This window comes from Pongo abelii, chromosome 4 (genome assembly GCF_028885655.2).
Source record: "Pongo abelii isolate AG06213 chromosome 4, NHGRI_mPonAbe1-v2.0_pri, whole genome shotgun sequence".
NCBI lineage: Eukaryota > Metazoa > Chordata > Mammalia > Primates > Hominidae > Pongo > Pongo abelii.
Genome location: NC_071989.2, coordinates 121635001 through 121655438, shown reverse-complemented (window position 1 = coordinate 121655438; position 20438 = coordinate 121635001). Strand labels below are relative to the sequence as shown.

The 20438-nt window shown below is 34.0% G+C and overlaps 1 protein-coding gene across 2 annotated transcripts in view; it reads right to left on the bottom strand.

Moving 5' to 3' along the window:
• Positions 1-6161: 6161 nt before the first annotated feature.
• The window catches only part of YTHDC2 (YTH N6-methyladenosine RNA binding protein C2), an 82633-nt gene continuing 68356 nt past the window's right edge, over positions 6162-20438 (bottom strand). Inside the window, 6 exon segments of one of the 2 annotated variants that reach the window (NM_001132951.2) lie at positions 6162-7950; positions 8042-8129; positions 9252-9434; positions 10171-10374; positions 16398-16575; positions 19151-19443. In NM_001132951.2, the coding sequence (NP_001126423.2) occupies positions 8049-8129; positions 9252-9434; positions 10171-10374; positions 16398-16575; positions 19151-19443 (939 nt within the window). In that variant the 3' untranslated portion in view covers positions 6162-7950; positions 8042-8048. 2 annotated transcript variants of the gene reach the window in all.

The window sequence follows — 20438 nt, the reverse complement described above, 5'->3', positions numbered from 1 at the left end:
GTGGCTCTGTACAGAGTGGTTGTGACCGATGTTGTGAGAAATGGCTGGAGTCAAGATATAATTTAGAAGGTAGACTCAAGATAATTTTCTGATGGATTGAATTGAAAAATGAATTGAAAAGGAGTCCAGGATGACTTCAAGTTTTCTGGCCTGAGCAACCAAAAGATTTAAACCAGCATCAGTTAAAGGGAGGACAGCTTTGGGTAAATCAGGATGGGGGAAAGAATAGTTCAATTGTGAATATGCTGTTTGAGATTCTAACAGCCAAATGAAGATTTTACATTTGGCTGGAAAGATCAAGGTGCATCCAGTGGCCTTAGGCATACTGACTGCGCTGTGTGGTCCTTTTGGTTAACTGTGGAGAGTTCTGGAGCAGAGTGGGGAATCTGTGTTCTGGGAAGCTCATTCCACACCATAACTAAAAGGTTGTAGTCACTTGTAAGTTACCTGTTCAGTTGCGGTCTTTTATTCAGGAGTGAAGTTTATTTGATTTATTCATCAAGACTTTCTCTGTCTCAGGATATCAGATTTTAAATGGTGAAGAATGCATCTCTAAGAACAAATTCTTAAATGAATATCTTTTCTTATAGTACTCATTCAAGATTATTCTTTTCTCATTGTTTATCTTTGCTGTAGTTTTGAGAGTCAGGCTGAGTCGTTCAGTGAATACAAGGTGTCAGTAGATACAAGGTGGAGGGCTGCTGTAATCTAACCTGCCCAGAGAATCAGAAGGAACAAATATGAATTGTGGATAGGAGTGGGAAATATACAAACTCACTGAAGAACAGTTTTAGACAAAGTACCAGATAAAATGAAAAATAATGGCAACTGACAAATTATGAAAATTAAGTTCTTGATTCAAGAAGCCAAAGAGTGGAAATAGCAATGAAATCTGACATCAGCTCCAGCTGCAAATCTTTATGTGCATATTATGAAATAAAAACATCACAAGATGTCTCCTTCTGGCCCTTCCCATTCCCCCAAATAGAAATTATCAACAGTACTATTTTAGATTCCAGGTTTATACATAAACACATGTATATATGTATAGCTCTGTTTCACAGCCTACTCCCATCCCAAATCCCAAACCCAAATACCTTCCAACCAGGTTGTTAACTAACAAATCCATATACAGCTCTTCTCAAGAGATCAAAATACAATGGCTCAATACTATATCCAAGGGAATAGATTTTTCATAATGAATCTGTAGGCATCAGAATAAGTAAACAAGAGAATGTCTAGAAATGAAAGCTTCTAATATTCCTTCATATTACATTCATCTGCCATTTATTATTTTTTTTGAGATGGAGTCTCGCTCTGTTGCCCAGGCTGGAATACAGTGGCATGATCTCGGCTCACTGCAACCTCTGCCTCCCAGGTTCAAGCGATTCTTCTTCCTCAGCCTCCCGAGTAGCTGGGACTACAGGTATGAGCCACCACACCCGGATAACTTTTGTATTTTTAGTAGAGATGGGGTTTCACCATATTGGCCAAGCTGGTCTTGAACCCCTGACCTCGTCATCTGCCCGCCTTGGCCTCCCAGAGTGCTGGGATTACAGGTGTGAGCCACCACACCCAGCCTCATCTGTGTTTTCTAAGTAGCATTGTATTTAGTCCACAGCATCTTTGAGAAGGTATATCCAATATGCTAAAAACCATATAGTATTTGGAAAAATTATGACAAAGATATCATTCATGAAAATGGGATTTGACTACTTTCTCTTTTTGTGCATTGATATTTGATGTGAAAAATCACAAATTTTTTTAAAAAATCACAAATTAGCTGGGCATGGTGGTTCAAGCCTGTAATTGCAGCACTTTGGGAGACCAAGGAGGGAAGACTGATTGGGCCTAGGTGTTTGAGACCAGCTTGGGCAACATGACAAAATTCTGTCTCTACAAAAAATACAAAAATTAGCTGGGCATGGTGCACATGCCTGAAGTCTCAGCTACCTGGGGAGGCTGAGGTGGGAGGATCACTTAAGCCTAGGAAGTCAAGGCTACAGTGAGCCATGATCGTGCCACTGCACTCCAGCCTGGGTGACAGAGTGAGATCCCATTAAAAAAAAAATTCACAAATTAGAGAATAAGAATTAGTCAAATCTTAGATTCATAACTGTGTGCAGTAGACATAGAAATAATTTAAATATATATCATCATTGTAAGTTGGCCATGTATTGGGGAGTGAGGGAGTGGGCAGTGAGGCATGGAGAACAATGCTTTTTTGAAGCTCTGTGATTTCGTTATATAATCACAGAGTAATTGTTTTGCCACTACGTAGTTTCAGAATGACAGGAAGTTAGGAAATATTATCTTGAGAAATTACTAAAAGCAGCAATTTCTGTACTATTTTGTTTTTCCTTCTTACCATTAGTTGTTAAGCCGCCGAGTCAAAATCAGCCTAGTTTAAAATAATCCATCTCACAGAAAGTTTTGATCTAATAAACACTTTCTCTATTCATCCATTCACTTATATAACCTCTAAGAAAATATATTTTAATTTCCTAATTATCAGTATTTTCTTGTAAGTGCACAGTGGATTTTTGTGTCTCAAAGCTAATTAAAAATATGAAGAAACTGTTTCATATAATAACCAAAAGATTCTGCACAGCTAACTTAGGAAAACTTACCATATACTAAACTGAAAGCTAATTTCCGATACTGACTGACTGACTGCAATAGAATGGAATAAATGGCATTTGCTTTTTTGTTACTATGAACATAAACCCAAAAGCCTGTTCCCACTATATGTGCATACAATATATCCACAGGTATATGAGTATATAGTATTATCCTAGGCTTGATTTCTCATTTTGATTAATAAAATTATAGAGTTTTTTTTTCCCCAATTGGCTAAATGAGAACTCTCTGAATTTGTGTCAAATACATTGATAATCTTATAAACTCTTGACTTTCAACTTCATAGCAGAATATTTGAAAATATTCACTGAATTTCAATGTGCATGTTGAAGTGTTATCTTGACTTAATTTATATAAGTAGATTAGGATATGTGTATGATACAGAGGGAGGAAAAACTGAAGAATATATCTGCAAGAGCTTATCTCTATTAGCATACTATGCTCAAACGGCTTGAATATCATGCAAAAAAGTTGTGGGACGAGGATATTAGCATATAAATTATTTCCCTCTTTCATTTTAAGTTAGAATATGCATTTCCTCTAAAGAAATTGTCAGTCACCTAAAGAAAAAGTACACAGATGGAGAATTCAGGAAGAGTTAAACTGAGCACACTCAGTCCATCCTCCCAAAATAACCCATTAAGTCATTCTTTCTTCCTTTCTTAGAAACTGAAGGAACAGACATGGTCTTTGAGTATTCATTAAATACAAAAGTAACTCAGATTAAGCCAAGCTTCTTAATCCCTTTATGCCTAGTGTTCCATTATTGGAACGCTAAGCATGTGGGAGTTATTTATACACTACTGCTCAAGGTCATCGCCAAGGTCTGATTTTTCACACAAAAAAATTCCAACCTCCAGCATAAATGGATTAATAGGCATATTTAGCAGTTTCATCATCATAAGACACTTCAGCTTAACATCCAAAATTACTGAATCTACAGACATCTCTTCTCAGATAAAACATCTTTGCAAAACCAGTGCTGCAACGTGACAGGATCAACTCCATCAGTTTGCTCCCTTATCCTCAGGGTTGGTTATTCTGGTATTCTTCTACTTCATGGATGATTGTTTCTGCCTTTGTTTGCCTTGTGTCTCCTGAGGAAAAATACACGCTCTCCTTCTGCAGAGTTCCTGCTTGCACTATAAAGGGACACTTGCCCATACGGAAGTAATGAGAAGAGCACTTCTGCCCTTGTTTCCTTCCCTCCAGCAGAAGTGACATTGTCTTACTGATTTCTGAAGGGACTGAGTATTCTCAAGTTCTTCCTTCCTGGATTTTTCTTTTTGGGTCTCATGGTCTCAAGATGCGTATGTTCTCTTCCTCAACAACTGGATATGTGGCCTGTCCCTATAGGTGAGGCTTATGACCATAGGATTAAGTTCAATGAATGAGGAATAGTTTGCATTTAGAAATTTTGTGTGGCCATGAATCTTAGCCATGATGTTCAACTTCATTAGCAATAAAACTAATATTTCAGTCACCTTCCTACTTATTTCTCAACTGGCTTTGAACTTAGTAGAGAAAAAGGTGTGAATAAATACACATTAGGGATCTACCACACTTGAGAGCCCACTCTGTGCTGGACACTGTTAGGCACATAATACTGTTTATATTTGTATAGTGTTCATACCTTTCCAAGCACTCTCATTTGACCCTTCTAATTGTCTTGTAAGATAGATAAATACTATTTTCACTTTTCAAACATGGAAATTAGAAGTCAGAAAAGTTAAATGATTTGCTGTTTTCACATCTAGTGTTGGAGGTTGGCCTCAAATGCAGGTATTGTAACCTTAAATCTAAAGCTATTTCTTGATATAACCCATTATAATATCTTGCAACAAGGTAAATCCTTTATTATATATCTCTACTTTTAGTACTCCAATCACCTTTTATTGCATAAAATACAAAATGTGAATATTTTGTTGATGCTACATGAACTTTAAAACACGGTTTTTTTTAATCAATCTGTTTCAGTATTATTGTCCATTCGAATTGACAGTAGTTGAAGTATGTACTAAACATGAAGATTCTTAAGGCCTATTACAAAACTAATGACCTACTGATCAGACCCTGTGCATAGGCCAAGGAAGTATTTTTAACAGCCACCCCATCTGCATATTAAAGCTCAAGTTCCACTTGATTCAATTATCACTTCTTAGCTTTTCTTAAACTCTATATTTCACATTGTAAAACTCTTACACAAAACCTTACCAGGTAGCTACTGTGAATTATATATTCCCAAATACACCTTGTCCTTTTCCAGCTCTTCACTAGTTTTAACTTTGTCCCAATCCATTTACAAATTCTCTTCTGAAAGGTATGCTCAAATGCAGCTCTACCATGAAGACCTCAATGATTATCCTCCTCTTAAATACCTTAACCCTTGTCTGTAACAATTGTACTATAAAAGTGCACAGTTGTTACAATTTTAAATAAAATTGTTACTCACAACTTTAAATAAAATTGTTACTCAAAAGTAGCTCCTCCTGGACAGCAAGAATTGTACCTGTTATATCTCAGTATGTCACTGTAAGTGATATTAAATATTTATTATAAATAAAGGACAATGTGGCCGAGCACGGTGGCTCACGCCTGTAAACCCAGCACTTTGGGAGGCTGAGGCCAGAGAATCACTTGAGCCCAGGAGTTTGAGACCAGTCTGGGTAATATTGAGAGACCTTGTCTCTTAACAAAAAAAAAAAAAAAAAAAAAAAAAAAAAAAAATTAGCCAGGCATGGTATGGTGGCATGTCCCAGCTACTTGGGAGGCTGAGGTGGGAGGACTGGTTGAGCCCAGAAGACTGAGGCTGTAGTGAGCTGTGATCTCACCACAGCACTACATCCTGGGTGACAGAGCGAGACCTTGCCTTTAAAAAAAAAAAAGAAAGACAACAAACTGCTTCCAGAGAATTAGTGAAAACAAATATTAAAATTCTCTGGGAGATGAAAGGACTGATGGAAGCCAAGTATCTAAGATACTACTACCATTTTCTACAAAGAAATGTCTGGGTAAAACAGCAGGTGCTCCATCTTTTCTGAATGGATGGCTTCATTAGCTGAAAGAAAGGAAACATTAGCTGACAGAAAAGAACTACATTGTTCAGAAAAAGTAGTGTTAGCTACCAAGATATTGTACTATTAAAAAAAAAGATATTGTACTATAACTAACTTTCTCCTGGATGTTTAGACAAGAACTTTGTGAAGAAAGTTAGAAAAATACTAACATTTAAGTACAAGGTACTATTCATAATATTTAGAAATGTTTTAATATAGTTTAAGTTTCCTATTTTTGTATATTTTATTAATATTTAAAATATTTTATACTAAACAAATGTGAGATTTTTGCCATCTCCTATTGAAATAAGGCAATTTACAGGGAAGGGATTTTCAATACAAACCATCACCTTCTATATCAATTTAGTATTCTTCAAGGTGTTTGAAATTCATTATTATCTCAGGGGATATTGCTGATCATTGTTAACTTAGTCTTATTATAAAGTATAAGAAATAAGATCTGAATAACTTAATAGAATTCCATTTTAATAAGTATAAAGTTTATCACTTCCAAAAACAGCATTTTAATTACATTCAAGTTGTATTCATTTTAAATACCAACAAACCCATCATTTACATATAGAGCTAGATATTACAAAACAGATGGAAATTAAAACAAGTTTTTTTTTAAGTCCTTCCAAATTTAGAACATTGTGAACTATTAAGTACATACCCAAAAAATGTACACATTATCAGGGAAACACAAGTTGCTCTAATAGGAAAAGAACTATAATACACATACAGTGGAATATAATTCACATAGATTCAATTTACAGGTATGTCTTAAAGTACAAGAAAACCCCAAAGCAAATAACTAGAACTATAGGCAAAATCATAGCTGACTTTCTAAACTAATGCACCACTATATAATGCTCTCCCAGAGAAAGTAGAAGGTTGTCAAGATTTTATGTTGACCCATGATTTTTCACCTGTTCTCAAATATAAAACCAGAGTTTTCTTTTTGTCTTTAATTTACACTCATGTTTGCTTGTTTGCTTTTATAACTAAAATGTATCATGAGAAGTGCTATGAAACCTGTCTATTTAGAGCTCAGTAACCAAGACATTTCTTTCATTTTTCCCTGTTGCTCTATTTTCCTTCAAAAAGTCTCTAAGGAAATTTTATAAACAGTGGTGGTAAAAAGATAAATAATTCTGAGATGGCAAAGAAATATGAGACTTGGCACAAGCACGGGTTTACAAAAAAAAAAAAAATTATCCCCCATTTATTAAACCATATATGCGAAAAAGGAAAATCATATCTGAAAACATAAGCCAGTGAAAACATACTGAAAAAAAATGGAAGGCAGCACTTAGAATTGTGGTGCTTGCAGGCTTTAGTTTGGAAGATGCACAGCAAGCAAGCTACCAGTTGAGAATTTTTAAAAACTTGTATGAACTTGTTTAAATTTTGAACTTGTTTCAATCAAGTTGTAGCCAAAACAAAAAGGTCATAATTACTGTGCTCATATAAGAGATGTGACGAGGGAGGGAGGGAGAAATGCAGGAAAGGAGTGGGGAGAGGAGGAAGGGAGGAAGAGAGGGAGGAAAGAGTAAGGTACACATCAGGTTAAAAGGGGCAGAATAAGGAATAAAACTAAGCACTTGATCTAATCTGATCAGGAAGAAACTTTGCCCTTTATTCAGATTTTATTGCATTTCATAATCACAGAAAAAGAACATCCAACTTTTTTCTTAATGTGTCACAAGTTAAAAATGGCAGAATGAATAGCCCTTCGCACATACTATTTTTAAAAGGGACATTTGTAGAATTTCATTGGTTTTTTGTTGTCCTTGTTGTTGTTTTCCCCGCTTCTTTTCACAGGTGTTGATGTATTTGTTTTCTAATGATAATCTTAAGAGTTGACTCTTCTAAAATTGTGCTCAGATGTTCTGATATATTCAGGCCTTTCTTAAACAACTTACTCTGCATTAAAAAGTCATCAATAAGAACTGTAATTCAGTGTTTTTAAAAATGAAATGTTTAACTTCAAATTAAGTTTGTTTAAAATAAACTGCTATTGTGCCAAATAATGAAACTATTTTATTCATTACAAACATCATATAATCATTCTCTATGATCACTATAAAAATTTAAATGATTCCTTTCTCCTGTATATGAAGATGGTAGTTCTAAAGCAACACTCTAAAAGTGTTAAAAAGCCCATTCGTAACACACACCCCATCTCAGTTTTTGAAAGTCAGTGCATTCAGTGGTTATAAATAGGCATGATGTTCTTCCACAGCTAAGAGTTCTAGAAGAAAGGGGAAAAAAAAAGATAAATAATCTGAAAGGTTCCTAATGATCACAAATACTGCCAATACTCAAAGTCAAGATGGTATAACCTGAGTGTCAATCAGTTGTGTTTTTTTCTCCCAAGGGAAGACGTTCCCATAACTGGAGCAACTGTTCACCAACCTGAGGTTCTAGTTCCTAGATAAATCAGAAGTCAAAATAAACATAAAAAGAACTGGATTAAAAATTTTTAATGACCAAAACCTATACTGATAAAAATGTAAGAAAATCTCTTTAAATTTCATTTTCCTACCAGCATATGCTAAAATCACATGGTATGAATTGTTCTAATTCTTTGCTTTAAGGTTTATGGAGTTGACTTCCAGATTTAAGATTACAGTTAATCTGCAAAATCTCTCAACTTTTGTGACAAAATGGCAACAGATTCCCATGAGTCCTTCTGGAACTGTTTCTACCTAAAAATAATGGATTTTGTTTTTAATAGAGATTCAGCAAAAGCACTCAGCTGGAACTTCCAAAGGTTTACTGTGAAACCTAGCATATTCAATGTTGGGTTTTTTCCAAGAAACTCTCTTAAGCAACTATATCTTCTTATCTTGAAAACTGTTAAAATATTTTTTCTTCTAAGAATTATTTCTAGCTAACATATTTCTTCAAAATCATTATTATAGAATAAAAATGAAATGATTCTCACACAATTGAAAAGAATCCCACTTCATAGTACTCCTGTGGAATGATACCTATGACAAGCACTTAAGAACCCAAACACTTTTTACATGGTGATTTGAAACGAGTCATACTGGTTCAGATAAATTATTAGCTGTGTGACCTTAGGCAAAACTAATCTTTGAGTCTATTTTCTCCTACATAAAATTGGACTAATAATTTAATCATAAGAAATACATTATATCTTATAAAGCAGCTAGCATAGTATTTGGTCAATATATGTTAATTTCCATCATCTTAACTAGCTTAAAATGCATGTAAGTAGCATCAGGAAGACAAAGCAAAACATAATAGAAATAAACAAGCCCCTAGAATATAAAAAGGTTATTTACTTTACATAATTAAAGCCAAAGAGAAGTTAAATACTATTGTCATCTTGAGACTCTGACTGCAACGAGCAATCAGACACATTTACAAGTAGGTTTTTACTAGCTTTTTACAAACCTGAACCCCTGTTTCCCATGTGCATATGGAATATAAAATTTGTACTCTTACATTTTCTCCTCAATTAAAGCACTGGATAACAGAAAACAAACAGAAACAAAAGTAAAAAAAAAAAATGCCATTGTATACCTGCCCATCCCTGCTTATCTGCACTTTCTTGTTGTCATTCCATGGATTGAGTAAATGGTGTGCAAACTGAAAGGGAAGGCTTTCTTTTCGTATCCACTCCACCTTAAATACTCCTCCTAGTCCAGCAGAGCCCCAGTCCTGACTCTTTTCCCTTCCAATCTCAGAAGACATCCTAGAAAATCCCTGTAGGTAAAACGGGAGGAAGGAATAGAGGTGAGGAGGAGATTAACATGTCTAAATTTAATTTATCTGAGAAGGCTGAGTTTTTAAAATTGTAAGATTAAGAGATACCTAACAAAAACAAAAAATAAGCTACTAAATTTTTCATTAAAAGCTCTCTTAGCAAATTTTAGAAAAAAACAGTTCTAGCCTAAAAATTTCAAGTATCAATAATGATTTCTAAATAAAATAGCAACAGTTCTAAGTCCATATTTATTCCACGATAAATGGATACAAGCTAACCTCTAAGCTTTCATTTCCAAAAATTATAATAAACATCAAATAATAAATGTATTATTTTATAAATTCAGGTATACATTAAGTCAAGATGGGTGATGGGTTAAGAAACGTACTTAGTTTACTGATTGTCAATACTAACTTCCTTGGCCTATTTAAATAAATATTTTACCAAAAGGTCAAGCTTCTCATTACTTTGAATCCACTTGAGAATTAGTAAATCTAAAATTGTCTTCAGAAGGAAACATAGTTTACCTGGAAAGACTCTGGTAAGACAAGGCAAAAACAAAGAGAATTCCAGTTCTATCATCCTCTAAAGAGATGTAATATATCCTTTATTCTCAATCAAGCAAAAGGCATTCTTGCATTCTGATGCAATGAAAAGCCAGTTGTTTTTCTAAAAATCTCTATGATTTAACCTACAGCCAGAACAACCCCATTTTACTGATTCAGGGTGGCTCACCTGGAAATGTCCAGATCCTTGAACAGAAAATACCAAGTAAACCATGCTGCTTTCCCAAAAGGCTCGATTTAGCTTCCGTTCATTACTAGGAGTTGTAGACCAGATACCCTTCTGTTGAGAAATTTCAAGGTTTCTCAAATTGCTACTCTTCATTATGAAGTATCGAACAGGCATGTTTGGTCTTGGTGAAGGAGATTTTGAGCCCTATAAAAGAATACATAAGTTCTCGAAAGGTAATCTGACCTTTCAAAACCAAGAGGCTCCATTAAATAACATCTTCATAAACATATAAGCCAAAATATTTTATCATATATTCAACAAATGCAAATAGCTCTATCATGTCTGAAACCTACACAAGACTCAACCAAAATAAAGTTAGCCAAAAACAAGTACTCATTTTCAGAGCATTCAAAATCCCTTATCAACAAAGGATCCTGGAGTACCAACTTTGGTTTACACCTCAAATAGATTTTCAGAAATTGTTTTAATAAACTTTCAAAGTCAGAAAACAAAACAAATATTTCTCCAGCTTACTGCCTGGAGGCAGTTTTCAGAGGACAAAGAAAAACAGAGTCCAGTGGTCTCATTAAGTTGTGCAGAAAGAAATCGGAGTTCAGAGACCGAAGTGGCTACTGTGCATGGCAATGTACTATCTTAGACAGAAAGGAGTTGCACGTAAAGAGAGCTCCAAAGGAAACACAGAGGAGTTCCCACAAGTTTTTGGCTAAGTGCTGACCTGAACATGAGTGAGAAAAAAGATAAATAACCCAAGGCTAGGGAAAGATCCAAAGGAAAACAAGTAGACCAAACAATTCCTAGAGCTCATTCATGGCTGGGAATATTTCATGTTATCTTCAGCCAGAACAGATAGAACCTGTAATATATATGGTACTGGCCCACAGAAGGGCCATACCTTAGTATTGGAACTAAATTAATAACAGAATAAAGACTGCTCTGGCCCAACCCTAACATTACTTAAAAGCAAACTTCAAAAGGATTCAACTGATTGCAACTAAACTGTGAATCACAACAAAGTCTAACGCTATTGAAAGGAATATACAAAAACCTAGCTGCCCAACAAAATTATAAGAAACAAAAAGAATATACAAAGTTGTTATTTACATAATTAAGGCCGAAGAGAAGTTAAATACTGTTGTCACCTTGAGACTGATTGCAATGAGCAATCAGACACATTTACAAGTAGATTTTTACTAGCTCTTTACAAATCTGAACCTGTTTCTCATGTGCATATGGAATATAAAATTTGTACTTGCATTTTCTCCACAAACAAAGCACTGGATAACAAGAAGACAAAACAGAAACAAAAGTAAAAGAAAAAAAATGCCAAAAGTAATAAACAGAAACAGTCTCAGAGATGACAGAGTTGATGTAATCAGGAGACAAGAATGTTAAAGCCATCTGTTATAAATACATTCATTATGTTAAAGAAGGTAGAGGAAAACTTGAACATAATGAGAGGAGAAATGGAAGATATTATTAATTTTTTTTAGGGGGACAGGGTCTCACCCTGTCATCCAGGCTGGAATGCAGTGGCACAATCACAGCTCACTATAAAATCAAATTCCTGGGTTCACGTGATCCTCCTGCCTCAGCCTCCCCAGTAGCTAGGAATACAGGTGGCCCATCACCATGCCCAACTAATTTTTTTATTCTTTTGTAGAGATGATAGGGTCTTCCTATGTTGCCCAGGTTGTTCTCAAACTCCTGGCCTCAAGCTATCATCCCAACCTGGCCTCCTAAACCACTGGGATTACAGACATAAACCACACCCGGCCAGAAGATTAGATTAGATAGATTAGATAGGATGGATAGATAGATAGATAGATAGATAGATAGATAGATAGATAGATACAGATAGATAGATTTATATATATATATATTTTTTTAATTTTTAAAAGACTTGAAAGGAACTTCTAGAGATGAAAATACAGCCTTTGAAAACACATTAGAAGGAAAGAACAGCAGATTAGACACTACATAAAAACATCAGTGAACATAAAGACAAAACAGTAGAAACTATCTGAAATGAAGACCGAAAAATCACTGGAAAAAATGAAGAGAACATCGGTGACCTGTGGAACCATATGAGATGGTCTTATATCTGTGTATCCAGAGTCCCAGAAAGGAGATTTTTCAGGCAGAAGTAAATAATACAAAATGGACATTCGTATTAACATAAAAGAATAATGAGCATAAGATCAGTAAATAATAAATATAAAAATATATTTTTCTGACTTTGAAATCTTCATAAAAGATAACTATGTAAAGTAAAAACAATACATTATAGCATTTATATAAAAACAAAATGTATGAAAACAATAACACAAAGGAGTAAAGTGTAAAATAAAAGAACACTGTTGGCCAGGCGTGGTGGCTCACGCCTGCAATCCCAGCACTTTGGGAGGCAGAGGTGAGCGGATCACTTGAGATCAGGAGTTCGAGACCAGCCTGGCCAACATGGTGAAAGCCTGGTCTCTACTAAAAAATACAAAAAATTAGCCAGGCATGGTGGCACATGCCTGTAATCCCAGCTATTCAGGAGGCTGAGGAAGGAAAATGGCGTGAACCCAGGAGGCGGAGCTTGCAGTGAGCCGAGATCGCGCCACTGCACTCCAGCCTGGGTGGCAGAGTGAGACTCTGTCTCAATAAATAAATAAATAAATAAATAAATAAATGGCTTCATGAGTGAATTCTATCAAATATTCAAGGAAGAAATAATACCAATTCTACACATCTCTTCTAAAATACTGAAGTGGAACAAACACTTCCCAACTAATCTTATGAGGCCGGCATTACTCTGACATCAAAACCATACAAAGATACATAAGAAAAAAGAACTACAGAATAATACCCCTCATGAACAAAGATCCCTCATTTAACAAAATTATATCCAGCAATATATAAAAATAACACCATGACCAAGTGAGGTATAAACATAAGAAAATCAAGCAATGAAATTCACCATACTAACAGACAAAAAAATACCTTCCTCCTAAGATCAAGGGAAAGATATGTGGCTCTCAACACTGAACAACATTTTGCTGGAGGCTCTGGCCAGAGAGATAAGGTAAAAAAGAAATAAACAGCAATCAGATTGAAAAGGAAAAGAGTAAAATTATCTTTATTATCAGATGGCATAAAAAGCTAATAGAATTAATAAATGAAGTAAGGTCATAGGATTCAGGGCAGATATACAAATATCAAATGTATTTGTATATACTAACAATGAACACCTGCAATTAAAATTCTAAAGAACAGTATCAAAAACATTAAATACTTAGGGAGAAATTTAACAAAAAATTGTAATACTTGTACTCTGAAATTTATAAAACATTGTTGAGAGAAATTAAAGACTATCCAAATAATGAACAGATATACTATGCTTATGGATTAGAAGACTAAGGAGTGTTAATTGTTGATTTTCTTTAAATTGATCTATAGATTCAATGCAATTCCACTCAAAATACCAAAAAATTTTTCTGCAGAAACTGATGAGCTGACTTTAAAGTTTATATGAAAGTACAAAGGACGTGGAACAGCCAAAATAATATTGAAGAAGATAAACAAAGTTGAAGGACAATTGATTGAAGTTGAAGGATTAACTGATTTCAAGACTTACTATAAAGCTACTAAAATAATGTCAGTGTACCATTGGCAAATATATATATATATAATAATATGTCATAAATATTAATTATATTAATATATAAATATACTATATATTATATATACAATATATTAATAATATATAAATACATAATATATAAATATATTTATATATTTTATATATATATATATAGAGAGAGAGAGAGAGAGAGCTATTAATGAAACTGAAGAGTGCAATAAGTAGACCACATATTTATGGCCAGTTGATTTTTGACAAAGTTGTCAAAGTAACTCAATGGAAAAAAACAAATGGTTTTTAACAAACGGTACTGGAACAATTGTATAAGCAAAAGCCAACGAGTAATTCTTGACTCAGCCATACTATAAATGAAAATTAACTTAAAATAAATCATATATCTAAAATGTAAGATTGCTGACTATAAAACTTCTAAAAACATAGGAGAAAATTATGATCTTGGGTTTGGTACACAAAATTTCTTAGTACACAAAAAAATACTAATCATAATAGAAAAAGCTGATGAAATGGACTCCATCAAAATTAAACACATTTGCTCTTCAAAAGGCACTGTTAAGGAAATGGAAAGACAAGCCCCATATTGTTAGAAAAAATATGCAAAACCTATAATAATTAAGCCTTGTACCCAGAATATACAGAAAACTCTTACAACTCAGTGAAAGATGACAAATCACCAAAAACCAACAACAAAAAGTGAACTAAAATTTGAACAGACATTTCACAAAGATGATACACAATGGCTAATAAGCACATGAAAAGATGCTCAACATCATTAGTAACTGGGAAAATACAAATTAAAACTATAATGGCCTATTACTACATACCCAACTGGAATGGCTAAAATTACAAAAGCTAAAATGCCAAATATTGTCAAGAATATGGAGCAAATGGAATTCTTAAAAGATTGTTAAAGGAAATGCAAAATAGTACTGTCATTTTGGAAAACAGTTGGAGAGTTTCTTGTAAAGCTAAATATACATTTATCAAACAACTCAAACAATACTAATCCTAGGGATTTGCCAAACAATAGAAAACATATTTAGACACAAAGATTTTACTTGAATGTTAGTACCAGTTAGTACAATGTCAGCAACTTTATTCATAATAGCCAAAAAGTGCAAACGACTCAAATGTCCATCAACTGATGAATGGAAAAACCAACCATAGTCTATCTAGAAATGGAATACTACTCAGTAATAAGATAAACTAATAATATACTCAACAATATGGATAGATTGTTGATACATTCAATCTTACGTATGTAGCATTTTGTGTCTGGCTTATTTCTCTTAATAGAATTTCAAAAGGATTCTATTAAGTGAAATAAGCCAGACACAAAACGTTACATATATATGATTCCATTTACAGGAAATTCTAGAAAAGGCAAAACTCAAGGGACAAAGAGCAGAACAGTGGGTTACCAGGGAGTAGGGGTGATGGAAATGTGTAGATGATTGTGGTATAGTTACATGATTGTATACATTTGTCAAAATTCATTAAATTATACAGTTTAAACTGATGAATTTTATTGTAAGTTACACCTTAATAAAGGTGTATAAATAAACCAAAAAACTTCAAAACCTAAGAATGCAAATCTACAAAAACATTTATTTTCCTCTTATTTAACAAAGAGTATTTCAACACACACATTCGCCAAAATACAATATGCAGCTAAATAACCTCTAATCAAATACTTAGCTACTAAAACAGTAAAGTAAAAGTCATCACATCATAAACATTTGAAATTATTATTACAAGTTTTTTTAAAGATACAGTTTTCGATTTCTTAAAACATCTCCTATCTTCCTAACCCTATCCCATCTTGTTTTTTTTAATATAACCACTGTAGAAACCAATTAACAATAGAAAGAAACCACTGTTTTCAATTCTGAAATTATAAACCAAAGTTAAATTAATCTTTTTGTTATTTATTTTAGCAGAAAAGTTTCTAAAGGGCTGGGCATGGTGGCTCACACCTGTAATCCCTGCCACTCAGAGGCTGAGATGGGAGGATCACTTGAGCCCAGGAATTTGAGGCCAACCTAAGCAACAAAGGGAAATCCCCATCTATAAAAAAAGAATTTTTCTTTAATCAGCTGGGCATGGTGGCATGCACCTGTGGTCCCAGCTACTCAAAAGCTGAGGTGTGAAGTTCACTTGAGTCCAGGAGTTCAAGGCTGCAGTAGATATGATTGTACCACAGCACTCCAGCCTGGGTAAAAGAGTGGGACCCCATCTCAAAAAAAAAAAAAAAAAAAAAAAAAAAAAAAGGATTCGAAAGAAATAGGAAAGAAAGAATAAACAGCCTACCTACATGCCAGTAGTGAATGATCTATAGTTTTAAAGCATTCTAAAATACCCCAAGATGGTAATAACTAGAAATATTTGGCATGAAAGAAAAACTTCAAAATTTACTAAAAGTGTATCCAGTTTGCTAGCTTCAACTTACATCTAGAAGAGGCCACAATAAGAAAAGAACTCTAATTGTTTTACAATTTTATTTACCTAGCATTACATGTGCTACAAATCTGTTCCTTACTACATTTTCTTTCAGATACTCTACCTTTCCTGAGGATGGAGGAGAAGGACTAGCACAAGGACTTGGGTAACTACTGCTGTCTGTAGATTTCACCGAAGACTGATCTGATCGGTCCTCAGTGCCTCGTTTAGGATGTAAAATTCCTCTATCTTTGTACTTCTGAGGTGGGTGTAATGCTGGAGATGGAGATTTCATCAGTACTCTTGAGCAAGGAGGAGGAAGCAAAGATCAGTTATATATAAGTCCGTCATACAAAGATCAGTTATGTATAAGTTTATAATACAAAGCACATGCCATTTCAATCCAAAGTCCCAATGATCTTATGATTTATGGAATATTATTTAAAAATACTAAGGTCAGGAAATATAGATTTCTATGGCAGTTCTAAATTTACAACTAACTAGGTATGAGATCCTGAGCAAGACTCGTAACTTACCGGAGCTTTAATTTCCTTATCTGTTAAATAAAATAAAAGGATTATATCTAAACTCTAAGATTTTTCTATTCTAAAATTCTATGAATAAATGCCACAAACATGGTAGTCAGGAATTTCATAATTTTTCTTAAAGTATGGGTCTTTCTGGGACAGACATTAAGTACTTCCTGATGTATTGAAATATAAAGTTCACAACACCACCTGTAAAATATTCTTGTTAAAACACTGGATCAAATCACACCCTAAGAGCTAACCACCAGCTTACGTAAGATACGTAGGGTATGGAGTCCGGGTGCAGTGGCTCACGCCTGCACTTTGGGAAGCCGAGGTGGGCAGATTACGAGGTCAGGGGTTCGAGACCAGCCTAACATGTTGAAACCCCATCTCTACTAAAAATACAAAAATTAGCCGGGCGTGTTGGCGTGCGCCTGTAATTCCAGCTACTCAGGAGACTGAGGCAGGAGAATTGCTTGAACCCAGGAGGCAAAGGTTGCAGTGAGCTGAGATCGTGCCACTGTACTCCAGCCTGGGCGACAGAGTGAGACTGTCTCAAAAATAAAATATAAAAATAAATAAATAAAAAAGATACATAGGGTATAGAAATAAATAGTGCCAGGAAAAAAACAGACAAATTCAGAATGTAGGACATCTCACAGTACCACTGACTAGTTCCTTGAACATTTCACCTACTTGATTTACCTAACATTATTTTGTTTTTTTCTTTCTTGCTTCCTTTCTATTTTGGCTTACATATTTAAAAGTAAATCCCACACATCATGTCATTTTATCCTTCCATATTTAAATATGCATCTGTTAAAATGGGTGCATTGTCCTTACATAACCAAAGTGGTTACCAATCCCAATAAAATTATCATTTCCTCAATTGTCTCAAATTATTGATTCATTTGAATCAGCATACAAGGAACACTCATGCATTATATATTAGTATGTCACGTTTCTTGAATCTAACAATTTTTCATAGGCTGGTTTAGGAATAACTCTACCACAGAATAACTCCTATGGAAATATATTCCCACATCCTAAATAACTAATGCTCAAGAAAATTCTAGAACAATATTTTCAAAAAGTGCAGTGTATCTAAGTAAAAAAAATTACTTTTTAGTCTTCCCCTTTTTCTCAGCAGGGTCTAGACCAGAAAGAAAGGTTCAGGCACACATTTTACAAGTTTTTCTTGGAAACTGGTTAAATTATTACTAAAATGTAATATCTGAAGAACATGGAAACCAATGTTTTATTCCTCTTTAAAGTCTTAAAGGATGATATTAAGCATTTATATTTCATTCAAATATACAAAAATCTGATCAAAAAAGGTACTAAAAACCCCACCTGATCCTTGAAAAACAGTAAGCATTATGTATCTTTTCTGTTTCCATTGTTTCTATTTTCAGTTTAACTATAAAATCAAATTCTTACTACAGAGACTTTTCTACCAGTATTGCCAAAACTAGCCTCATAGCCAAGAATGTTTTTTGTTATGAATTTTAACAAGGTGAAAACCTCATTATAAAATAACTTAAATTTGATTCTAACAAATGTTTTTATAACCAGAAACACTTCTGAATCATGGCCAATGATTTATTGTAACCACTATCATATTACTAAAATATATTTTTTACATAAATAATTCAGTATGCGGTATCTCATTAATATTTATAAAATAAACAAAAACACCACCACATTTAATTGCAAAAGAAGAAGAATTTGGCTAAATTATAACAGAAATCTTGTCATATGACAGTAAATTTGTTTACTTATTATATGCCTCCCCTCAATCAAATGTATATCCTCTGGAGGAGATCTTACCTGTTTTGTACACTTCTAGATCCCTCACACCAAGAACTGGCATTCAATGTGTCACTGAGTGAAGTACTTTTCTATAGGAATGCTACTCAGCAGTATTGATATCTAGATAAGGCTTATAAGGAGGTTGTTCTTTTAAATGGCCATAGCCAGTATGGCTCAGGGTATCTAGGTAAAATGTTACTTCACATATATCAAGTAAAATATATAATTTTAAAATGTCTATATATTTTTGAGAGACCCAATTCTAGAAATTAGATATTTTGACCTTTTCCTGACAAAGAGTTGCCTTATTAAATAACTCACAGATACCAATAGTTTAAAATTCATATTACCTTAATACTTAGAAGAATTAAGTTGGACAAGTAGAAAACTCTTTCCACTTTATTGCTACCTTTTCATGGATCTTAGATTATAAAAAAGTAATTTTTAAATATTATAAAAGCACAAGATTCTAAGATAAATAATTCATTTTCCTGAATAAAAAGTGATCCATTTTGGTAAAATGTCATAAATTTACCTTTCTGCAGTAGTACACTCATCAGAAAATTCAGTATCTGCTGAACTTTTCCTACTATTATTTGACCTCCAAGATGAAGCCAAAGGAAGCTCTTCTGAAGACATAGGCCTTGGCCTTTGGCCAATCCCAGATGGTTGTTGTAAACCTGCAGACTGTTCTTCAGTGCTTAAAACAGCTATAATTGCTCTTATGGTAGCTTCATCAACTTGAGACCAAGGTTTGGATGGAGCTCTCATTCGGCGTAAAAATAAGCTATGCCACTTCTGTCTGAGCTGCAGCAATAAACTAGCTGCCTGTAATAGTTCAAATAGATACAAGCAAATGAATATCACATATGCAAAACACCTATTTGTTGATTAGTTTCCATTAGTTTGCAACTGTTTCCAATAAACATATTTCACATTTCATATAATTTCCTACTAATTTCATTATTTTTAATGCATGAATGAAATAAAATTTATTTATAATATTTTAGGCACTAAGACACAAAATCATATTAAATAGTCTAATAAGAAAGACAGTAAACAATAGTTGTGGTAGAGTGTGATTAATACTGGAAAAGTAGCAGCAGGGTAAATAAAAATATATGTAGTTCATAGTGTTATTTTAGTGCCTGTAGAACATCCAAATGATCATGTCCTGAAGGCAGCTGGATTCATAGAAAGGTCTAAGACAGAGCTCTAAACTTGAAAGTCACCAGTTCCTAAATGATTGCAAAATATACACATAGAGGTAAAGTCTCCAGGGACTGTATAGAGGGAATAAGAAGATAAGAGTAAGACACAAAGTGCTACAGAACTTAAAATTTAAGGCACAAACACATACAGCAGGGTCTGTGAAACAACTAAGAAGAACTGACTACAGAGAAAGAATTAAGAAAGATTAATGTTACAATAACTAGTGACAAAGAATTTGGGGCAGGAGTAAGGAAGAAAACTGGGGAAGGGCAGAAGTACAAAAAGGAGGATATGGATAATAGTGATAAATAATAGAGGTCACATTTATCCAGGACAGCAGACTGACTTTGACAACATGAAGGACACAGTTGACCTTGGCAAGCACAGTTTCAGTGAAGTGATGGATCGGTGGGAATGGAAGTGAGTGTAGTAGGTTGAAGTGATGAATGAATGGATGCTAAAATAGTAAACCTAGCCAGTGTTAACTACTGACAGCTTGGCGCCTCCCAAAAATGTATAGAGAATGATCTTGGACAGTAGAGAAAGAATCAAGGGGAGGCTTTGTCATGAAAATTTGTAATTTGAAAAGAAACATTCATCCTCCCTCAAAC